The following is an 18,740-nucleotide window of genomic DNA, read 5'->3' as shown; positions in this document are numbered from 1 at the left end:
TGCAATTTGATCTTTCACGCAACTGGTGTACAGCGGTTAAGGACAAAGGCTTATATCTTGATTGCTGTTGGCTCAAGTACCAAAAAGGACCTTTCTGTGGTACCTTGGTACCTTTGGTTTAAGGTCTTCTAATCCTGCATTGTTCCAGTGAAATTGGACCAGTAATTTCCTGTCGATAAAGGTATCAGCCAGTCAGCTGCAATGTAAGGTTTCAGGCGGACACAAAGCCGGGATTTAAGATTGTGCTGCTGATTGATGTAAGACTTTAAAACGGAGAGCAGCTTGTAGAGAAGGTCCGCAGACAAGCATCATGGAGCTTTGCTGGTTAAAGAGATCTGTGCGTGAAACAGGCAGGAAGATGGCAGCCCACTTCTGGTGATGCTACAGACTGACATGGAGGCGGTACCCGTCGCCAAGGGAGACCGCCTCTCTGGAAGCAGCCTTCAAGGGGGCCCGGAATGTGGAGATGGACGGGTTATGCTATGCGTTTTTCACTGCGCGTTTTTCACTGTGCGTTTTTTTTTTTTGTCTTTCTGTTTTTCAGTTGAGAGCAAGAAATTCTTCATTATCCTCCCGAGTCCAAAATCTGCTCCAGTGCCTTTTGTCGATAGACCACTGCACAGCAACCACTAGTGTTTATTTATTAGCGAAGCAGTACTACGTTCTTCCTCGGCTTGCCGTCTGCAGCCCTTGGTTCCCTGCTCCAGTGTGCATTTCCTGCGCCACAGTGTGAGGTGGCTGCTGTAGCGTGTGCTCTGCCTTCTCGCAGATCAGACAGATTGGCCCTAAGCCGTGAGCGCGTGTGTGAATTCCTGGGTCCCGCTGAGCCGCCTGCGGGGGTGTTTCTGCTCTCTGCAGGCATGAGGATCCTGGTGACGCTACTCCTGGACACGCTGCCTATGTTAGGCAACGTGCTCTTGCTGTGCTTCTTCGTCTTCTTCATCTTCGGCATCGTGGGGGTGCAGCTCTGGGCCGGGCTGCTGAGGAACCGGTGCTTCCTAGAGGATGATTTTAGGAGGTAAGCACAGGGATAGGGAAGGGGGGGGGGAGGTCAGATTGAAATAAATGCGGGAAAGTGGGGAGTGGGTTTAAATATAGGCGTACAGGAAGTGAAGAGTTAGGGTAGATGTAGGAGGGTACAGGAAGTGAGGGCATGGTCGGATGGATAAAAGCAGGAAGTGAGGAATGAGATTAGATATAGGAGGATAAAGGAAATGAGGTCATGGTCAGAGAGATAAAAACAGGAAGTGAGGAGGGAGATTAGAAATAGGGGGATACAGGAAGTGTGGATATAGTCAGAGAGATAATCACAGGAAGTGAGGAGTGAGGGTAGATATAGAAGGATACAGGAAGTAAGGGTATGGTCGGAGTGATAAAAACAGGAAGTGAGGAGTGAGGGTAGATATAGAAGGATACAGGAAGTAAGGGTATGGTCGGAGTGATAAAAACAGGAAGTGAGGAGTGAGGGTAGATATAGAAGGATACAGGAAGTAAGGGTATGGTCGGAGTGATAAAAACAGGAAGTGAGGAGTGAGATTAGGTATAGGAGGATACAGGAAGTGAGGGTATGGTCAGACGTAGAAGTACTGGTAGGGGGTGTGGTCAGCCAACACAGGAAGTGAGGGTATGGTCAGAGAGATAATCACAGGAAGTGAGGAGTGAGATTAGGTATAGGAGGATACAGGAAGTGAGGGTATGGTCAGACGTAGATGTACTGGTAGGGGGTGTGGTCAGCCAACACAGGAAGTGAGGGTGTGGTCAAAGATAAATACAGGAAGTGGGGAGTGTCAGGAAGGGGGATTACAGTTAATTATAGAGTTATAATTAATTATTAATTAATTATAGATATAAATGCAAAAATCAGACTGTAGCACATCTTTATTCAGGGCTGATTTCTTTGAATGTAGTTTCTTGCATAAATTCCCCAAGTTCACACTAATTCAGACACTAATTAGATTGAATTACTGTAAGATCAGAGAGAGCGGACTTAATTTGTTGATTATTTTTGCAAGGGAGAAAGTCAACACCAACAGATGGGATTATAGCAGGAACTCTTTGCTGGCAAGAGGGGAGCCGTCTGTTAGACAAAACTTGATCTGTGTAATCAGCACCGTCCTGACTGACAGACTGAGGCGTCATCATTTGTAAAACTCTGCCAGCCTCTTAAAGGGACGATGATCTCTGTGTGTTTTGAACCTTTTGTCCTTTACCATTTCTTATACAAAGCATATAATCCAAAGGGTGAAAAAAATACAGCACGATTGAAACCGTGTACGATTGCGTGCAAATGCAGAAAAAAATCCTCCCTGTTTGGCTAATGAACCTGGAGGAGCGTTTGACCTTGGTGTCAGCTAGAATAATGGCATTTAAACAGAAAGCCAGTGATTCCTCACACGAGGAGAGGGGCCCATTTTGACAGTCGTGGGAAGGCTGGCAGCGTCGTTAAGCAGAAGGAATTTTCTTTTTTACGTCACATCTCTGTTTTTGGTAATCAGGTTTTGTGGAGGTGAAATTAATAGGAAAACTATCAGTTTTAAATCTCATGTGGCTCATTAGCACATTTGTGTATAATTGTCCTTGTATTGTTTTTTTTTTGTATAAATATACTTTACATGCAAATTATATGTAAATTATTAATGATTATTGTTCATTATTAATTTGAGTTTTTTTTCCTGGCATTTTACTGGGACCTCCTTTTTCAGGTGTTTGTAATTCTGTTTGTGCCCCCTCTTCCTCTTCCCCCCCCCCCCCCCCACGCACCCTGGCCCCCACACCTGAGCAGGACGTACAACCTGTCTTTCCTGAGTCCCTACTACAAGCACGAGGATGGGGAGGACAACCCCTTCATCTGCTCCTCGCCCCGGGACAACGGGATGCTGCACTGCCGGAGCGTGCCCCCCTTCAAGGAGGGCAGGACCGAGTGCCAGCTGGGCGTCGCCTCTGCCAACCACACAGACGAGGGCTGCGTCAACTGGAACCAGTATTACAGGCTGTGCCGACCGGGGGAGCTCAACCCGCACAAGGGAGCCATCAACTTCGACAACATCGGCTACGCTTGGATCGCCATCTTTCAGGTGGGGCCTTCCCGTACCTCCCCAGAACCCCCCCCATCTGCACTCTCCATCCGTGTCCGAGGCCTAGGGGGGGGGTTTGCAGTGAACATGCAGCCCATTTTGTGCGCTTGTCCAGTCAAACGGTCGGAAGCAAGTCACAGTCATCGTGGCGAGTCACGGTCGTCTTTTTGCGAGTCACGGTCGTCGCGGAGAGTCACTGCTAGTTCTCACGGTTTTCCGAGACGGCTTACATCACGACAAAGCTGCACACGGCCTGGAGATGGCGGGCCAAAGCTCTCTTAATTGGTTTTCCTGCTCTGTCCTCACATGGAATGTGGTGGGGGGGGGCGGGGTCTGGCCCGGGTCCAATCAGCGCCTTGTGGCATTCTGTCAGGGGTCATTTTTCTGGGTGACTGACTTCCGTCTCCCAGATCCTTGCGAACGTTGCTGCTGTCAGACCAGACTTTTGGAGATGGGGGGGGGGGGCTTCCATGGACTTATGTTGGGGCCACAGGGCTGTGGAGCCGGTGGAAGCAGCATCTGGGAGCTGTTAACGCGGACAGCAACGGGAGCGCTGGCTGTAGCTGGAGCGCATGACGGCCAGAATGATATTCGCCTTGTGACGGACTGGTGGCTGTCGTAATGGACCCGCCCACCTCAAACTTCCCCCACGAGATTTCCTGTCAGTGGCGCCCCCCCCAGGCCCCCGACTCCGTTCATGGTTCACATCTGTGTGTCTTTGCTCGTTTTTTTTTCCACATCCAGGGGAAAGAAGCAGCTTTTGCTTCGCAAATTGCTGGGAGAGAGTTGACTTCTAATGACAGACGCCCCCCGGTGACGTGCACAGGAATTACAGATCCGCTTCAGGAATGTTCCTGTCAGGGGTGCTATCCGTCACAGGCCGAAGACCCCCCCCCCCCCCCCCAACACGCTGTGCTGCTTTCACACCCTATTAGTCGTGTTTCCCTCAGCGTGTGACTTTGCTGTGACCGAAAGCCCCCCCACTGACTCCTAGCACACCTGAGCTGCTCTCCTCTGTTAATAAACCGCGAGCGACAAGAAGTGTTCTGCAGCCCACGCGTGAGCCGTGGAAATTTTCTTACAAGTGAAAATGGAATGAGCACCGTAAGTCGGTCAGGGGTAGACAGCGGCGTCCTAGGTGTGTGCGTCCGTGATCGACAGCGTGCCCTGTGATTGGCCGGCTCGGGTGGGAGGAGCTTCACAAGTTAAAACCAGGCACTGCAGTAAGGAAGTGATGAATCACGAATCATCCTGACAGGGCCCCGCCCCCGCTGGTTACCCAGCACCACGTCGGCCATGATCCCGGACAAATTCTGATTTCCCTCCAAGACTGCTCACGGGAATCCTGCACGCAGCATCGCGAGCCAGGAATCGGCCGCGGCTCTGTGACAACATCCGTGCTCTGCCTAACTGCCTGTGAGCAGTCGGTGTGTGCAGGTTTTTTTTTTATTCCCGTCTCTTTAAATATTAAGTGGAAGTTAAAAAATAGCGCCAGGCAGTAAGTAGGTGGGTAAGAATCGTGCGTGTGCCAGTCGAATGACACGGGGGATGGGTGAAGCGGACTCGCATTCTCCGAAGCCTGTAATTTGTGACAGCTGGACAAAATGCCTTCATATCTCCTTTGCATGTCTCAGGTACAGAGGGACACACGCAGGCCCACATTAAATCCCCCCTCCTCAGGGCTAGATCTCCGCTTTTTTTTGTCCCGGAGGGGTGGGGACGGTTGCCATGCCGTTGCTAGATGGCACTCCCGTGCAGGGCTGCGTGTTGCTGCTCTCTCCGTTTGGTTTATTTTATTCCTAAATCACTCACTCTTTCCCCCCCCCACACAGGTGATAACCTTGGAAGGATGGGTGGATATCATGTATTACGTCATGGATGCCCACTCTTTTTACAATTTTATATACTTCATGTTACTCATCATCGTAAGTACTCCCCGCTCCACGCATCGCTCTGCTGCTCGAGCTGCAGCCTTTTCCCGAGCGTGTGACTGGCTGCGCTGCTCTCTCCCTGCACTGCAGTTGTCTCTAAATAATGCAATTGCAGGATAATGCGATTCTGGGCAAAGCAAAGTATACTGCTGCCTACCTTTAATGAGCCGCTGGTACAAACAGTGCGATGAATTCAAATTCTGATACACAGTGAATCTGTGCCGTCAGAAGGTCCAGAAGGAGGCGATGCTTTTTCTGAGGAGGGGGGGGGGGGGCGGGGGGGCGCTACAGAAAGCATCTCAGAGCCTTTAAAGTGATTGTGATTGATGGATAAGTAAGGAGAGAGGACCAATGGGTAAAGGAGGAGTAAGGAAAGTGGATTTCTGAGTAAGGAAGAAGTATGGTTAGAGGGTTACAGAGTAAGGACTATTAATGAGTAAAGAAGGAGTAAGGAAAGAGGATTTATGAGTAAGGGATGAGTTTGGTGAGAGGACTACAGAGTAAGGACTACTAATGAGTAAAGCAGGAGTAAGGAAAGAATTTATCAGTAAAGTATGGCGAGAGAACTACAGAGTAAGGAGTAAAGAAGGAATAAGGAGTGAGGACTGATTAACAAAGAAGGAGTAAGAACAGAAGATGCATAAGTTAGGGGAAAGTATGGTAAAAGGGCTACAGAGTAAGGTGGAAGTGAAGAGGACTAATTAGTAAGGAAGGATTAATGAGTAAAAAAGAGTAAGGAGAAAGGACTAATTAGTAGAATGATTAAGGAAGGAGGATTTATGAGTAAGTGAGAAGTGTGGTTTGAGGGCACCAAATTAAGGAAAAGTAAGGAAGGCTACTGAGTAAAGAAAGAGTAAGAAATGAGAACTAATGAGTAAAGAAGGAGCAAGGAAAGAGGATTTATGAGTAATGGGGACTTATGGTGAGAAGGTTATAAGGTAAGGAGGAAGTACAGAGGGGTAATGGTAAAGGAGTGAGGATTAATCAGCAAAGAAGGAGCAAGTGGAGAGGATTAATGAGTAATGAGAAATAAAGAGTGATGATGAAGTAAGGAATAAGGTCTAAGCATTAAAGACAAAGCATACCGATAAAATAATAAGACACGGTTTGAGCTAATGAGTAAGGAAGAGGTAAGAAATGAGGAACAATGGATGCTGCAAGTGAGTATGGCATGGAGGACATGAAGGTAGAGCTCTCTCTGCTCTTCCCAGGTGGGTTCCTTCTTCATGATCAACCTGTGCCTGGTGGTCATCGCCACCCAGTTTTCGGAGACCAAGCAGCGGGAAAACCAGCTAATGCGGGAGCAGCGTGCTCGCTTCCTGTCCAACGACAGTACTCTGGCCAGCTACTCAGAGCCGGGCAGCTGCTACGAGGAGCTGCTCAAGTACCTGGGCCACCTGTACCGCAAGGTGAAGCGCCGGGCGCTGCGCGTCTACGGCAACTGGCAGAGCAAGCGACGCAAGAAGGTGAACCCCAACGCCAGCAGGGGTGGGACCGGCGGCGGCCGGAGGCGGGCCCGGGCTGCTAGCGGTGACCGCCGGTGGACACGCGCCAACCACCAGCGCCATTACCACTTCAGTAATGGCAGCCCCACCCACTCCCAGGGGACCTATGAGACTTCAGAGAGGCGGGGCTTCTCACAAGCCAGCCCCCGGCCGTGGAGGCCCGGCCCAGGACACACCTCCTACATTAACGGCGGCATCAATTACCCCACCGTCATGTCCTCAGCCCTCTCCGGCTACATCAGTGCCACCCCCAGACGAAAGGGCAAGAATCCGGCGACTCCTGCTTTAAACTATAGCCTCCCTGACCCCTGTGATAGGCTGCACCCATTTGCTGGTGAGCAAGGTATGAGGATGATCCCCATGTTGGTTTTACCATATTATGTTTACTGATCTACCATCAGAATAAAGCACAGGTATGAGACTTATATAGAACATTAAGGGTACACAGTACCATGTAGTTAAATTTACTTATAGTCACCTTAATTAATGGTAGTCTTATGGTAATGGGTTTTTGGCAATTGAAAAGTATCGCCAACTCTCTGTCACAGTCTTGATGGCTCTTGGCATAATTCATGAATCATCGTAGCTCCAGGGTTAATGATTGCGGTAGAGTGACAATTCGGGGATCTAGAATAGAACCAGACTGTGGCGAATGCTGTCATGCGCTCAGCAGAACAAACAGCACAAGTCTCTGTCTTCTCCACAGGCCTGCATCGAGGGGCTGTCTGCCTCAGCCTGCAGCTCCCCGCAGGGGGGACGGTCCCGACCCGGCCTCGCCTTGAGGCCCCTGGCTGCCCGTACTGTGCTGGGACCCTGGATACGGTCTGTGACTCGGACAGCAATGGCTCCGAGATGGAGGGGGTAGCCCTGGAGTTCCCCCGTGAGGTGAGACGTGGCAGAGGCAGTTGGGGTGGCCGGAGCTGGCCACGCAAAAAGCAACATTCAGTGCCACGACTGTGGGAGAAATTCCAGATGAAGCTGAAGAGGGTCGCGGAGAGCAAGTACTTCAACCGTGGCATCATGATCGCCATCCTAGTCAACACTTTGAGCATGGGCATCGAGTACCACCAACAGGTGAGGGTGTGGAGACACTGCTCACATTGTTGGTTTGGAGGTCTAAGAACCTTCCACTGACCATCTGCATATGATAAACCCTTTTGCAAGATCGTGGAAATATAGCCAAAATGTTTCATTATTCGGAGCTGCTCTGAAGATCCTGCGGTTAGGAAAGAATGAATTTTCCCGTCATGGAACGCCGTGCTGGTGACTTTGGAGCAGTCATGGTGTTTTTCATAAGAAGTGTATTGTTGTGTAAGGTTGGTGGTGAGTTCTTAGGAAGTCGGGCTTGTCTCTCAGATATAGCGGGGACAAAGATCCTAATGTTTGAGCGTGGCGGTCTTATGGGTATTACGAACTGGTGTAAGCAGCTGACATGGTTTCTAGGCCAATCGTTGATTTACAGAAGTCCATCGGGACAGTCGAGCCAATCAGAAGGCAGGGAAAGGTCATGTCAGGCATGTGAGGGGTCCTCTGTTATTGGCTGCTCCAAAATGGAGGGAAACCAATTTCTGTGGGTCATAACCATCAACTTTTGGGGGTTCTGGAACTTAGAGAGTCCTTGGTTGGCTTTTTTGATCCAGAACCAGACGTAGTAGTGTTAGCGTCCCCTGACCTTTATTGTGTTTATTTTGTATATTCCTGTGTTTTATTACATTGTGATCTTTGGGGACGACCCCTTTTCTGAGGTCTGTGTCCATTTTTCATTGTTCCGGCAGCCAGACGAGCTGACGGACATCCTGGAGATCAGCAACATCGTCTTCACCAGCATGTTTGCGCTGGAGATGCTGCTCAAACTCCTGGCCTTCAGTCTCCTGGGCTACATCAGGAACCCGTACAACATCTTTGACGGGATCATCGTCATCATTAGGTTCATGCTCACTCCTCCTCTGCTTGCTCCTTCTTCTCTAAAATGAACCGAACACCCATTGTTTTTCCAAGCCTGTGGGTTTTCGGGGAATGCATTTTAATTAGCACCCACATTACGCCGAAAAAAAAACCCCAGGAAGATGACTTAAAATCCATCTGACTCATTAATTAAGAGCCGAAGCTGAATGAAAGTCTGCACTCTCTGGCCCCTTGAGGTCCGATTTTTTTGCAGATTTTGCGTAAACACAGTTTAAGCAAAGTCACACTGCTTGTCTCAGTACGTAGGCATCTTCGCAGCTCGGAAGCAACGTGTGTCAGCTCTGTTCCGTTTCCTTCACCATCAAGAAGTCAGTGCTTACCAGGACCGAGTGCATGTTGGTCACATGCCTGCCGTGTGTGTGTGTGTGCGTGTCAGTAACTGGGCCGGCGTGTGTGTGCGTGTCGATAACCAGCCCAGCATGTGTGTGTGTCTGTGCCTTTCTGCAGCGTGTGGGAGATCGTGGGCCAGGCGGACGGCGGCCTGTCGGTGCTGCGGACATTCCGGCTCCTTCGGGTCCTCAAGCTGGTGCGCTTCCTGCCAGCGCTGCGCCGTCAGCTGGTGGTGCTGATGAAGACCATGGACAACGTGGCCACCTTCTGCATGCTCCTCATGCTCTTCATCTTCATCTTCAGGTGCCATTCGGGGGTTGTGTTGCTTTTTGACGTGACGAAGGGGCTGAATTAGCCAGCAGTCGATTGTTATGGATTCCTGCCACCGGTCTATTTTGTACTTATTGGCGACGGTTCGAGTTAAATCCTCTCTCAAGGGTACGACAGTTTCCCCCCCCCCGGGGATCCAGAGCCAGTAATTGTTACCTCCAGACCCTTAAACACTTAATTTAATGAGGCTAAATGTGTTTTCATGAACAAGCAGCCATCGTGAATGAGGTGAAGTTTAATCAATCGTTCATTCTTCTCTCATCTTCGGTCTCTCTCAGTATTCTAGGAATGCATCTGTTCGGCTGCAAGTTCAGCCAGAGGACAGAAAACGGAGACACCATCCCAGACAGGAAGAACTTTGACTCCTTGCTGTGGGCGATTGTCACCGTCTTTCAGGTCAGAGGCGCTGGCGTGAAGAGCGGACATGCCTGCGGGGGCTTAAAAAAGCCAAGGGACCTACATAGACACGCTACCTCTCTCCTGAGTCTCTCTGGTGTAAAAGAGGTTCCCTGGGGGTGGGGCTGTAGTCTCCAAACACTGCCCAGGCACCCCTGCTTTTTTTCGTGTCATTTGCTCCCTCACTGGTGGTTAGTGGACCAGGCGCCCCTGTGCAGCCCAGTTTGCCCTAACTCGCAGTATTGTCCATTTGCAGCAAATGGCTCATTGACCAAGGGTCAATGTTCTTTTATCGTCACGTTTACACAGTACGATGTGATTCTTACTTACAGACTTCCCGCAGACCCATAGTGCCAAACAGACACAGCGGCCAACAATAAATAACAATAAATAACAGAAAATAACACCACTGTAGACAAACAAATGCTTTGAATTTACATGTGCAAGAGGTGCATCGGCGGGGCGAACCAAGGGAATAAGAGCTGTCACAATGTTAATAATAGCAAGATTTTGTGTGCAATTAGCTTTTGCTGAGAAGCCTGCGGGTGAAACTGTCCGAGTCTTAGCGTCCATGAGCTTAAAGTCCTACTGTGTGGCAGATGGAGGAGGGAGCATAGTGTCTGTGCAGGGTGACCGAAGTCCTTTATGACGCTCTCCGGCTCTCCGAGGCCGCTTGCGGTGTGTGTGTGTGTCCCGGCCCGCTGTGAGGCGCGTCTCGGTAACGGTCCACAAGATCCTCACCACCCTCTGCGGTGCTGCGCTCAGCATCTCCAAAAACAGGATGTTATGTAAGCGACGAGGACTCGGCAAGAATGGCTGCCGACCCCAGGATTAGCGGAATTATTTATCCGCAAATGCAAGACACTCCTGCTCCCACTGTCAGCTGAGGGTTGGAGATCATGAACTCCATGTTTGGAGCTGTGGCCTTTTCATAGGAGAGCCAGTGGTCAATCTGCCACTGTTGATTTGCCACGGACCCCTGTGGACCCATGGCTCTGTGCTTGCAGATCCTGACCCAGGAGGACTGGAACGTGGTGCTCTACAACGGCATGGCCTCCACCTCCCCCTGGGCCGCCCTCTACTTCGTGGCCCTCATGACCTTCGGGAACTACGTGCTCTTCAACCTGCTGGTGGCCATCCTGGTGGAGGGCTTCCAGGCGGAGGTGAGGCGTCGGGTTGGGCTGTTCTTTGGGGGGGTATGGGGAGAGCGGAGTTCAGTCACCGGAGCCTCCGCCCCCATCACCCTGCAGGGGGACGCCAACAGATCGGACGCCGGTGAGGAGAAGTCATCAGTGACGTGTCCCGAGGATGAGAAGCAGCCGGAGTGCCAGGCCGCAGGTGACGCTCCAGACGGCGTTTAATGCTTTTTAATTAGCATCTGATGGGCGGTTGACAGCAAACTTATGTCCGAATAATGGCGGCTATAAAGCAAATGGAGCGGAGGATGTGGGAAGCTGGGAGGGGCCTCCTGCTGCCCGCATGGCCCGCGAGCCGGGCACGCTACCAAAGCAGCGGCTGATTAATGCTCCCGTCCGCCACGTCGCCGCGCTCCGCCCTGGCAGGAACACTCTCATGTGCCTCTCCTACCCCAGAGATGAAGACGTACTCTCTCGTGGTGGGAAACGGGCACCTGGAGGGCGGCGCCGGCAGCCTGCCCGCCCCGGCCATCATGCACACGGCGGCCACGCCCCGGAGCTCGCTGGGCGCCGACCTGATGCATGCCGCCTGTGAGTCACGCAGGGGCAGCGGCACCTTCGTGGAGCCCGGCAGCTGTGACCAGAGGTCCCCGGTGAGTGGGCGGCTCTGGTCACATGACAGGTCACATGACACCCAATACATACATATTCAATCAGTTACGCTCATTTTGGCTGTTTAATGGATATTCCGTGGTAAATAAAGTTTAATGCCAGTGATGTCCATGGGGTTCACAGTTGCTGCAGCCTGGTCTACACTTCCAGATGAAAAGGCATCCCCGTGTTCTGTGGGTCAGGGGGGGGAGCAGTTGCTATGGTGATGCGAGGTGTTTTTCTTAAGAGGGCAATTATCATCTGACTTGAATATTCTGCGTGCTTTGGCATTACATTTCATTGCATGTCAGACTTACAATGTGCTTTACTGGGCCCCAGACGAACTCAGGACAGGTTAATGTGATTAATTATAATGTGATATTTGAGTTCCTTGGCAGCAGTTTAGTCCCTAAACCCAACCGTTTGGTTTTTTTTTCTGGAGTGAGGACACTGACAAATTTGTGCCTTGCTTACCTCTCCCTGCCCCCCCCCCCCCCATGTCTCACCCCTCAGTCCAGTCGACAGGGCTCCCCTTGCACCCCCTGGGGGTCAGGCAGTGCCTGGGGCAGCCGGCGCTCCAGCTGGAACAGTCTTAGCCGCGCGCCCAGCCTGAAGCGGCGGGACCCGTCGGGAGAGCGGGAGTCGCTGCTGTCGGGCGTGGGCCGCAGGGGCGTCGACGAGTCGGACGAGGATGGCGAGCCGGGCGCGGGAAGGGGGGCCGCAGGCGGGGGGCCGCTTCTCCACCCCCACCCCGAAACCCTGGACCTCCCTGAGCTGCTCCATGGACCCGCGGGCCGCTCGTCTGTCGAGATGCTTGACCGCAATGGCAGGACCCTCCATCCCCCCCATGCGGGGTTATTAAGACCCCCCAAGGAAAACCCCGACAGCGAGGAGGACATGGACGACGTAAGTAGCCAGTACTGTCGCCCACGCCGGCCTGCTCAGACACACCTGTGCCTTGTCCCTCCCGGTCATCATACAAAAATAAGAGGAATAATTAAGCTCAAACGAAGCCCCCCTCCCCCCGAGTTCGCCGGGGGAGGGGGCCGGTCGGGGCTTTGATGCATCCAGTGTTCTGCCTCGCCGGCGGAAAAATGGTGTTCGGGCAGTTAGAAAGTCACCTCTGTGGTCGCCGGGGACTCCGGAGAAACCTGGCGTTTCAGACTCAAAAAAGATGCCGAGGGGAGAGTCACCAAACTTTCCTCTCAGCGGAATACAGAGTCCAGCATAGAGCTCTCATTTTTAGCCCTAGTCTGGAATTTTGAAAAATTAAAGCTGTGATCTTCACTATTTGGGATTTTAGCACCGCGCGCTTTTACCATTCAGGTGGGACTGCCGAACCCCAGCCCCCGGTGGAAGCGGCTGCATGTGTTTCCCATTGAGCCCGTAATTAATTAGCCTCGATCTAGCGCTTAACTGAATTAATGGCACGATTCGAACGGCCGGGAAATGCGCAGCCGAACGTGACTTTTCAATCTTTCCGTGGCCCTTGACGGCACTTAATTAATTTGAACGAGGCCTCGTACTAATTTTCTGTTTATTCCATAAACGATCAATTAAAGGGGACATAATTTAAGGCACAAGAGCACCTGCAGGCCTTTTCTGTGTACATTAATTGTTTGCTAAATGGGGTGACATGGTGTCTCAGTGGGTGGTTCTAACGCTCCGTACGCTACCTCTGCGCCGCGCTGCGTGTGCGCGAGCCTGCATGTCCTCCATGCCCCGTGTAGGATTCTTCGAGTTGCCCTGGCTTAGCTCCCACAGTCCAATCACATTCGCTTAGGCTTCCGGCATCTATAAATCGCCTCTGGCTTGTGTGTATGTGCCCCACGGAGGACTGGATGTGTCCGCTTCGTGCACTATGCCACCTGGGATTGGCCCCAAGGCTCCCCACAGCTCTGTCCTGGATACGCGCTTAGATTGTGAGAAACACAGTTCAGTAGGAGCTTATCAGCCGGAGCTGGGATTAAGAAAAAGGAAAAAAAAAAAAAGGAGAAAACCTGGTGTGACTTTAGCAAAAACTTTGATGACTCTGCACACGACGATTTGGCTGCTGCTCTGGGTGAGTGGAATCAGCAGAGAGCCAGGAGGTGGAGTGTGCCGGATCAGAACCAGGCAGGGGTAACCTCCAGAATGGCAGCGAGAGTGTGCCACTTAAGCTGGATGTGTTTCTGATAGGTTGACATTGGAGGAGCAGTGGAAGTGTCTCTAGTGTCTTATCTGTAAACTGCATTGCTTTCTTTTAATTTAAGATTTACACCTCCTCATCAACTTAAGGACCTTTTTAGTTTTGATATAAAGAGGGTTTTCTTTTGGTTGTTTAACCGCTGCACCTCTTGCTGGTGTGACTATGGAATGTCTCATCTGACCCCTTCGTTGTACAGACCTGTGGGATCCGGCTGAGGAAGACTTGGGAGAGGTACAGGCCCTGGTGGTGTGTCGATCACATGGATTGGTCCCTATACATCTTCTCCCCGCAGAACAGGTGAGTGCACCCGCCCTCGCGGGTCTCACCGGCCGGGTGTCCGCTCGCGAAAACAGTCCCCAAGGAAACCCGTCCCATCTCCCACAGGTTCCGAGGGGCCTGCCAGCGGCTAATCTCGCACAGGATGTTCGACCATGTGGTGCTGGTCTTCATCTTCCTCAACTGCATCACCATTGCCTTGGAAAGGCCCGACATCCTCCCTCGCGGCAGGGTATGCCGCACCCGCTTTCTAAACCGTCCAGTGCGGAAATTCGGAGGTGGCGCTTGGGGGGCATATTTCATAAATTCTGCCACACATGGATGATGTTCTGCTTTGCTATTTCAGGAGCGCCTGTTCCTCACTATCTCCAATTACGTTTTCACTGTGATCTTTGTTGCTGAGATGACTGTAAAGGTAGCATGCTTATTTAATTTGTCGGTATGGGGGTGGGGGGGGGGTGTATTTATGTGAAGTAGCATTGAGGTTTTGTGGGGTTGGGTGGGTACTTCATTAGCACACCCGGAAAACATGTTCTTGTGCCATTTAACCTCTTCGCTTTTCATTCTGTGGACCCATTCTCCTTGCTGTATTCCCACAGTTCATTCATTAACTATGATTAATTGTGCAGTCAGGTTCAATTGTACAGAGAGACTAACACTGATCTGGAGCCAATCACCTTAGAGAGTTATGTGCTGTGAGCCATATTGAAACAGTGTGTTGTGGGTGTATTTGTTTCTACACAGAAATTCAGATCAGGTTGTTCAGGTTGTTTTTGTGTACTGGTACCACTTAAAATTGGCAGCTCCTACTGCATTTCAGGTTCATTAACGAACAAGACAAGCATGCGAGATCTTACACAAAGCCTGAGGTGCCTGAATGCAGTATTTCCTAAGGCTGTTACTGGATTCTTACTTAGCCAGAATAATGCAGAAAGTACAAAATGCCCACACAAAATATGCGTTTCATTATAGTCACCACACAAATACAATTACAAAACATTTAATTACAATTACATGTATTTCACAGTAATTCCCGACACAAAATACACATTAAATTACAGTTTTTAAATATCTATGTGCAAAATTTGTTTCTTATGTAATTAGATTTTTGAATAACTGGGTGGTATATCTGAAATGACGTGTAACGGCAGGTGGTGGCGCTGGGCCTCTGCGTGGGGTGTGGAAGCTACCTGCGAAGCAGCTGGAATGTGTTGGACGGCGGTCTGGTGATGGTCTCGTTGGTGGACCTCCTGGCGTCGCTGGCTTCCGCCAGCGGAAACCGGATCCTGGGCATCCTGAGAGTTCTGCGCTTGCTGAGGACGCTGCGGCCGTTGAGGTGGGGGCCCGTGACGGGTGGCTGTATGTCTAACTCATGCTGGTAACTAACTGAGTTGGGTAATTCAGGTCCGGAGAGTAAAAGTCCAGACCTAGATTTTGTTTCAACCAACCAGTTGAGCATAAAGAGTCACAGTCACAGAGTACTCAACTGGTTGGTTGAAACAAAAACACGGTCTGGACTTTTGCTCTTTAGACCTGAATTACCCAACTCTCGTAACTAATACCGACCTCTCACGCCAAAACTGCCAGTCTCCAGTATGTATGTTGTATTTCTATGTATCAAATGAAACAAACACTGTAGGAGTCTGAGAAAACAGTGAATCAGTGTTTCGTGGTGACTGCTGGTTCAAATTCTGCAGAAATTCTACCTTAATGTTGAGAAGTGCATCTTGTATTAAAAGAACACTTAGATATAAAAGATGGGAGAAAATGACCAGGCAGTATGATGCAGATGCCCGAGTCTGACTGATTAGTGCCGCCCCGCCAAATTCAGGGTGATCAGCCGGGCACCAGGCCTGAAGCTGGTGGTGGAGACCCTGATCACCTCACTGCGGCCCATCGGGAACATCGTGCTGATATGCTGCGCCTTCTTCATCGTGTTCGGCATCCTGGGAGTTCAGGTTAGTGCGTGGTTCAGAAATATGGCCGCCTTGCACCTGGAGAATGCAAGCAAATCGCGTTATAATACTGATTTGTCTTTGTAAGCTCAGAAAAGATTAGTCAGGCTGTTTTTCTGACCTTTGTCTCCTGCGTGACAAGGCAGAGCCCCATAAATGAAACTCCGAGTGGGGGGGCCGGGGGTGTCAGTCTTTATTTTAATGCTGGAGGCCCACACAAGAGAGATCAGACTTGGGTTTGCCTCTCTGGGCCACCCTGCCCCATTACGAGGGACATATTGGTCTCCATTATTGTCATCCTCCCCTCTCCTTGTGGTTCAGCTCCGCAGTTCGGATTAACTTCACACTGGTAGTTTTTCTTCCTACAATCTGAACCTTAACGTTGAGTTAACAGTTGCGCCTCCTGCTGCTCCTGTCAAGAACTGCAGGAGCCCTTAGTACAACTTCAAGAATCCTGTAGCACCTTACTATTGCTGATTGTAATTTGTCTTCCTAGGATCCGAATCTGTATGCTTCTAGTTGTGGGTCCAGTTAAAAGTAACGCCATCCGTGTGAACCTGAAACGGGGCAACTCAAAACTGCACCATCACCATTGTGTCATCAGCCAAAAAGCTGAATGATACATCACTTGGGGAAGGAATTTGGATGGGGGAGGATTTTGACATGACAGCGCTCCTTCTTGTGGGATTCCACTCCTAGGAGCTCATGAGCCCATCCTGGGGTGTAGATTTGGAAATTTCAGGTCCAGAAAGTACAAATCCAGACCAAGATTTTGTTTGAACCAACCAGTTGAGTACTCTATGACTATGACTCTTTATACTCAACTTGTTGGTTCAAATAAAATCTTGGTCTGGATTTGTACTTTCTGGATCTGAACTATCCACCACGCTGGGGTGTGACATAAGCAGTTGTCATGGGGACATGGGGCATAGATCATGCTTAATCAAAACAGGATGGACTCCCTCATGCTACCTTCCAATGAGTCTCTTCCTTGCCTTGGGGGGGGGGGGGTACAGAGCATGTATAATGAAATTAGTTCCCCTTCACCCCTTGGGCGATGGTTGACTGGACTCGTGATGAATTATGGAATTTTAAGAGGGCGGGTGGGGCCATAGAGGGTGTTTTAGGTTCACTCTGGGCTGATTTATGGGCAGGACTCGTCCATTTCTCCTCCCGCTGACAGGGACTCTTGAGTCGGGATCTTGTTTGCTGGCTGTGTTTAACGTTTACCGTAGACGAAAAGTGAAGCTACTTTTAAGGAGACTTTTACGGCGTCTTTGTGGGGGAGGGAACACAGCGTTTCTGCGGTTGCATGTTTTTTTTCTTGTTGTCTTTTAAGATTCCTAATTACCGTTTTTCTCTGATTTCCTGAGGGAACGCTCTTGTGTAAACAGACGCCATATGCTTATATAGCTGACGAGCTTATGAAATTTATGAAGGTGATGTTCATCAGAGTGGTAGGTCTCCACTAGAACCCCCCCCCCGACAAACTCCACTGCACCTCCCCATTTCCTCTGTAGCTTTTTAAGGGGAAGTTTTACCACTGCGAAGGATCTGACATGAAAAACATCACCAACAAATCGGACTGCCTCAGTGCCAACTATCGCTGGATACGGAGGAAGTACAACTTCGACAACCTGGGCCAGGTGACTGGTTTGCCTCAATGGTGTCCCTAGTGTAAAGTATGATAATAGCGTGTAGCATGTTGGCTTTCTGGATTCATAGTGGGTTTTTTAATTGGTTTCTTAGAATATTAGCATTCTAAAAGTTACTCTAAAAGAGTAATCATCTAAAAGATTAGATTGTGGGTTTCATAAATGCGTTGCCACCAGATACGCTGATGGCAGGCCGGGGGGGGGGGGGGGGGGCAGCTCTGTTGACGTCGCTGCTGTGGCCTCCCATTTCAGGCTCTGATGACCCTGTTCGTCCTGGCTTCCAAGGATGGCTGGGTGAACATCATGTATGATGGTCTGGATGCCGTGGCCGTGGACCAGCAGGTGAGCACGTGGGCTAATGGCCAACGACATTTTTCAGTCGTCCTTAATTTCATCAAATGCTGACCAGTACACAGGGTGGGCCTCCCAATAACAAATGGGAAACAGAACACAGTCCTGCCTCCGGCCTGCAGATAACATTGTTTGGAGGGGGTAATGAACAACAGCTCTTAATTTCAGTGATTCAGTTGATGGGTACACAAGGTGCAAGGTCTTTGCTGAGAGCGATTTACCATTGAACCGGCTAGCAGCAATTAGCTGGACGGCCTAATTAGTTCTCCTGATGTTATTAATTACGCGATGCATTTAATGTGGGGGCTACATTCTGTTACCGCTGCTGAAGTAACAGGTTTAAATTGTGCAGTTTATTTATTTGAGTGTAAAAATCACCCCTCGGCAAGATGACTTTGGTGGTTGATGCGGGACAACGGTAAAGTCACATGATGCTCTCACTCTGGAGGTTAGCAGCTGACAGAAGGAGGGTCACGTGACCAGAACCTCTGGGTTTAGCAGGGCGTCTCTAACATAAGCCACCTCCCCAACCCCCGCAGCCGGTGAGGAACCACAACCCCTGGATGCTGCTGTTCTTCATCTCCTTCCTGCTCATCGTCAGCTTCTTCGTGCTCAACATGTTCGTGGGCGTGGTGGTGGAGAACTTCCACAAGTGTCGGCAGGACCAGGAGGAGGAGGAGACCCGACGGCGTGAGGAGAAGCGGCAGCGGCGCCTGGAGAGGAGGCGCAGGAGTAAGGAGATAGGCGGGTCGGGCCGGCGGTCGGGTCGGTAACCTTTCTGAAACCTGCCTGCCTCTACAGCCTGAGACAAACAGCCGCCACCTAGAGGCAGAAGCCCCAAGGTGGCAGCATGGACCCCCGCATGCCCCCTAGAGGTGCACTGCATGAGGGCATGAAGCCAGCCTAGTGGCCCCTGATATGCCCTGGGACAGGCCCAGCACAGACAGAGGCCCCAAGTTGGGCCAACCAGCAAGTGGACTAACACCAAGCTGAACAC

The 18,740-nt window shown here is 50.7% G+C and overlaps 1 protein-coding gene across 3 annotated transcripts in view; it reads left to right on the top strand.

The window, feature by feature from the left end:
• cacna1ha (calcium channel, voltage-dependent, T type, alpha 1H subunit a) overlaps window positions 1-18,740 on the top strand; it is a 57,406-nt gene that overhangs the window by 26,595 nt on the left and 12,071 nt on the right. Inside the window, exons 6-25 of one of the 3 annotated variants that reach the window (XM_072704710.1) lie at window positions 859-1,018; window positions 2,783-3,074; window positions 4,907-4,999; window positions 6,217-6,844; window positions 7,217-7,584; window positions 8,286-8,437; window positions 8,923-9,108; window positions 9,414-9,531; window positions 10,539-10,694; window positions 10,782-10,869; window positions 11,124-11,320; window positions 11,832-12,224; window positions 13,703-13,803; window positions 13,891-14,014; window positions 14,129-14,197; window positions 14,934-15,118; window positions 15,614-15,740; window positions 17,258-17,383; window positions 17,645-17,734; window positions 18,283-18,508. In XM_072704710.1, coding sequence (XP_072560811.1) covers window positions 859-1,018; window positions 2,783-3,074; window positions 4,907-4,999; window positions 6,217-6,844; window positions 7,217-7,584; window positions 8,286-8,437; window positions 8,923-9,108; window positions 9,414-9,531; window positions 10,539-10,694; window positions 10,782-10,869; window positions 11,124-11,320; window positions 11,832-12,224; window positions 13,703-13,803; window positions 13,891-14,014; window positions 14,129-14,197; window positions 14,934-15,118; window positions 15,614-15,740; window positions 17,258-17,383; window positions 17,645-17,734; window positions 18,283-18,508 — 3,879 coding nt within the window. Of the gene's footprint in view, window positions 1-858; window positions 1,019-2,782; window positions 3,075-4,906; window positions 5,000-6,216; window positions 6,854-7,216; window positions 7,585-8,285; window positions 8,438-8,922; window positions 9,109-9,413; window positions 9,532-10,538; window positions 10,695-10,781; window positions 10,870-11,123; window positions 11,321-11,831; window positions 12,225-13,702; window positions 13,804-13,890; window positions 14,015-14,128; window positions 14,198-14,933; window positions 15,119-15,613; window positions 15,741-17,257; window positions 17,384-17,644; window positions 17,735-18,282; window positions 18,509-18,740 lie in introns of all 3 variants that reach the window. The other 2 variants (XM_072704709.1, XM_072704711.1) reach the window with 2 other exon arrangements.

The sequence above is a fragment of the Paramormyrops kingsleyae genome, chromosome 22, assembly GCF_048594095.1.
Source record: "Paramormyrops kingsleyae isolate MSU_618 chromosome 22, PKINGS_0.4, whole genome shotgun sequence".
Lineage (NCBI taxonomy): Eukaryota > Metazoa > Chordata > Actinopteri > Osteoglossiformes > Mormyridae > Paramormyrops > Paramormyrops kingsleyae.
This window is presented reverse-complemented; position numbering and strand designations above follow the sequence as displayed.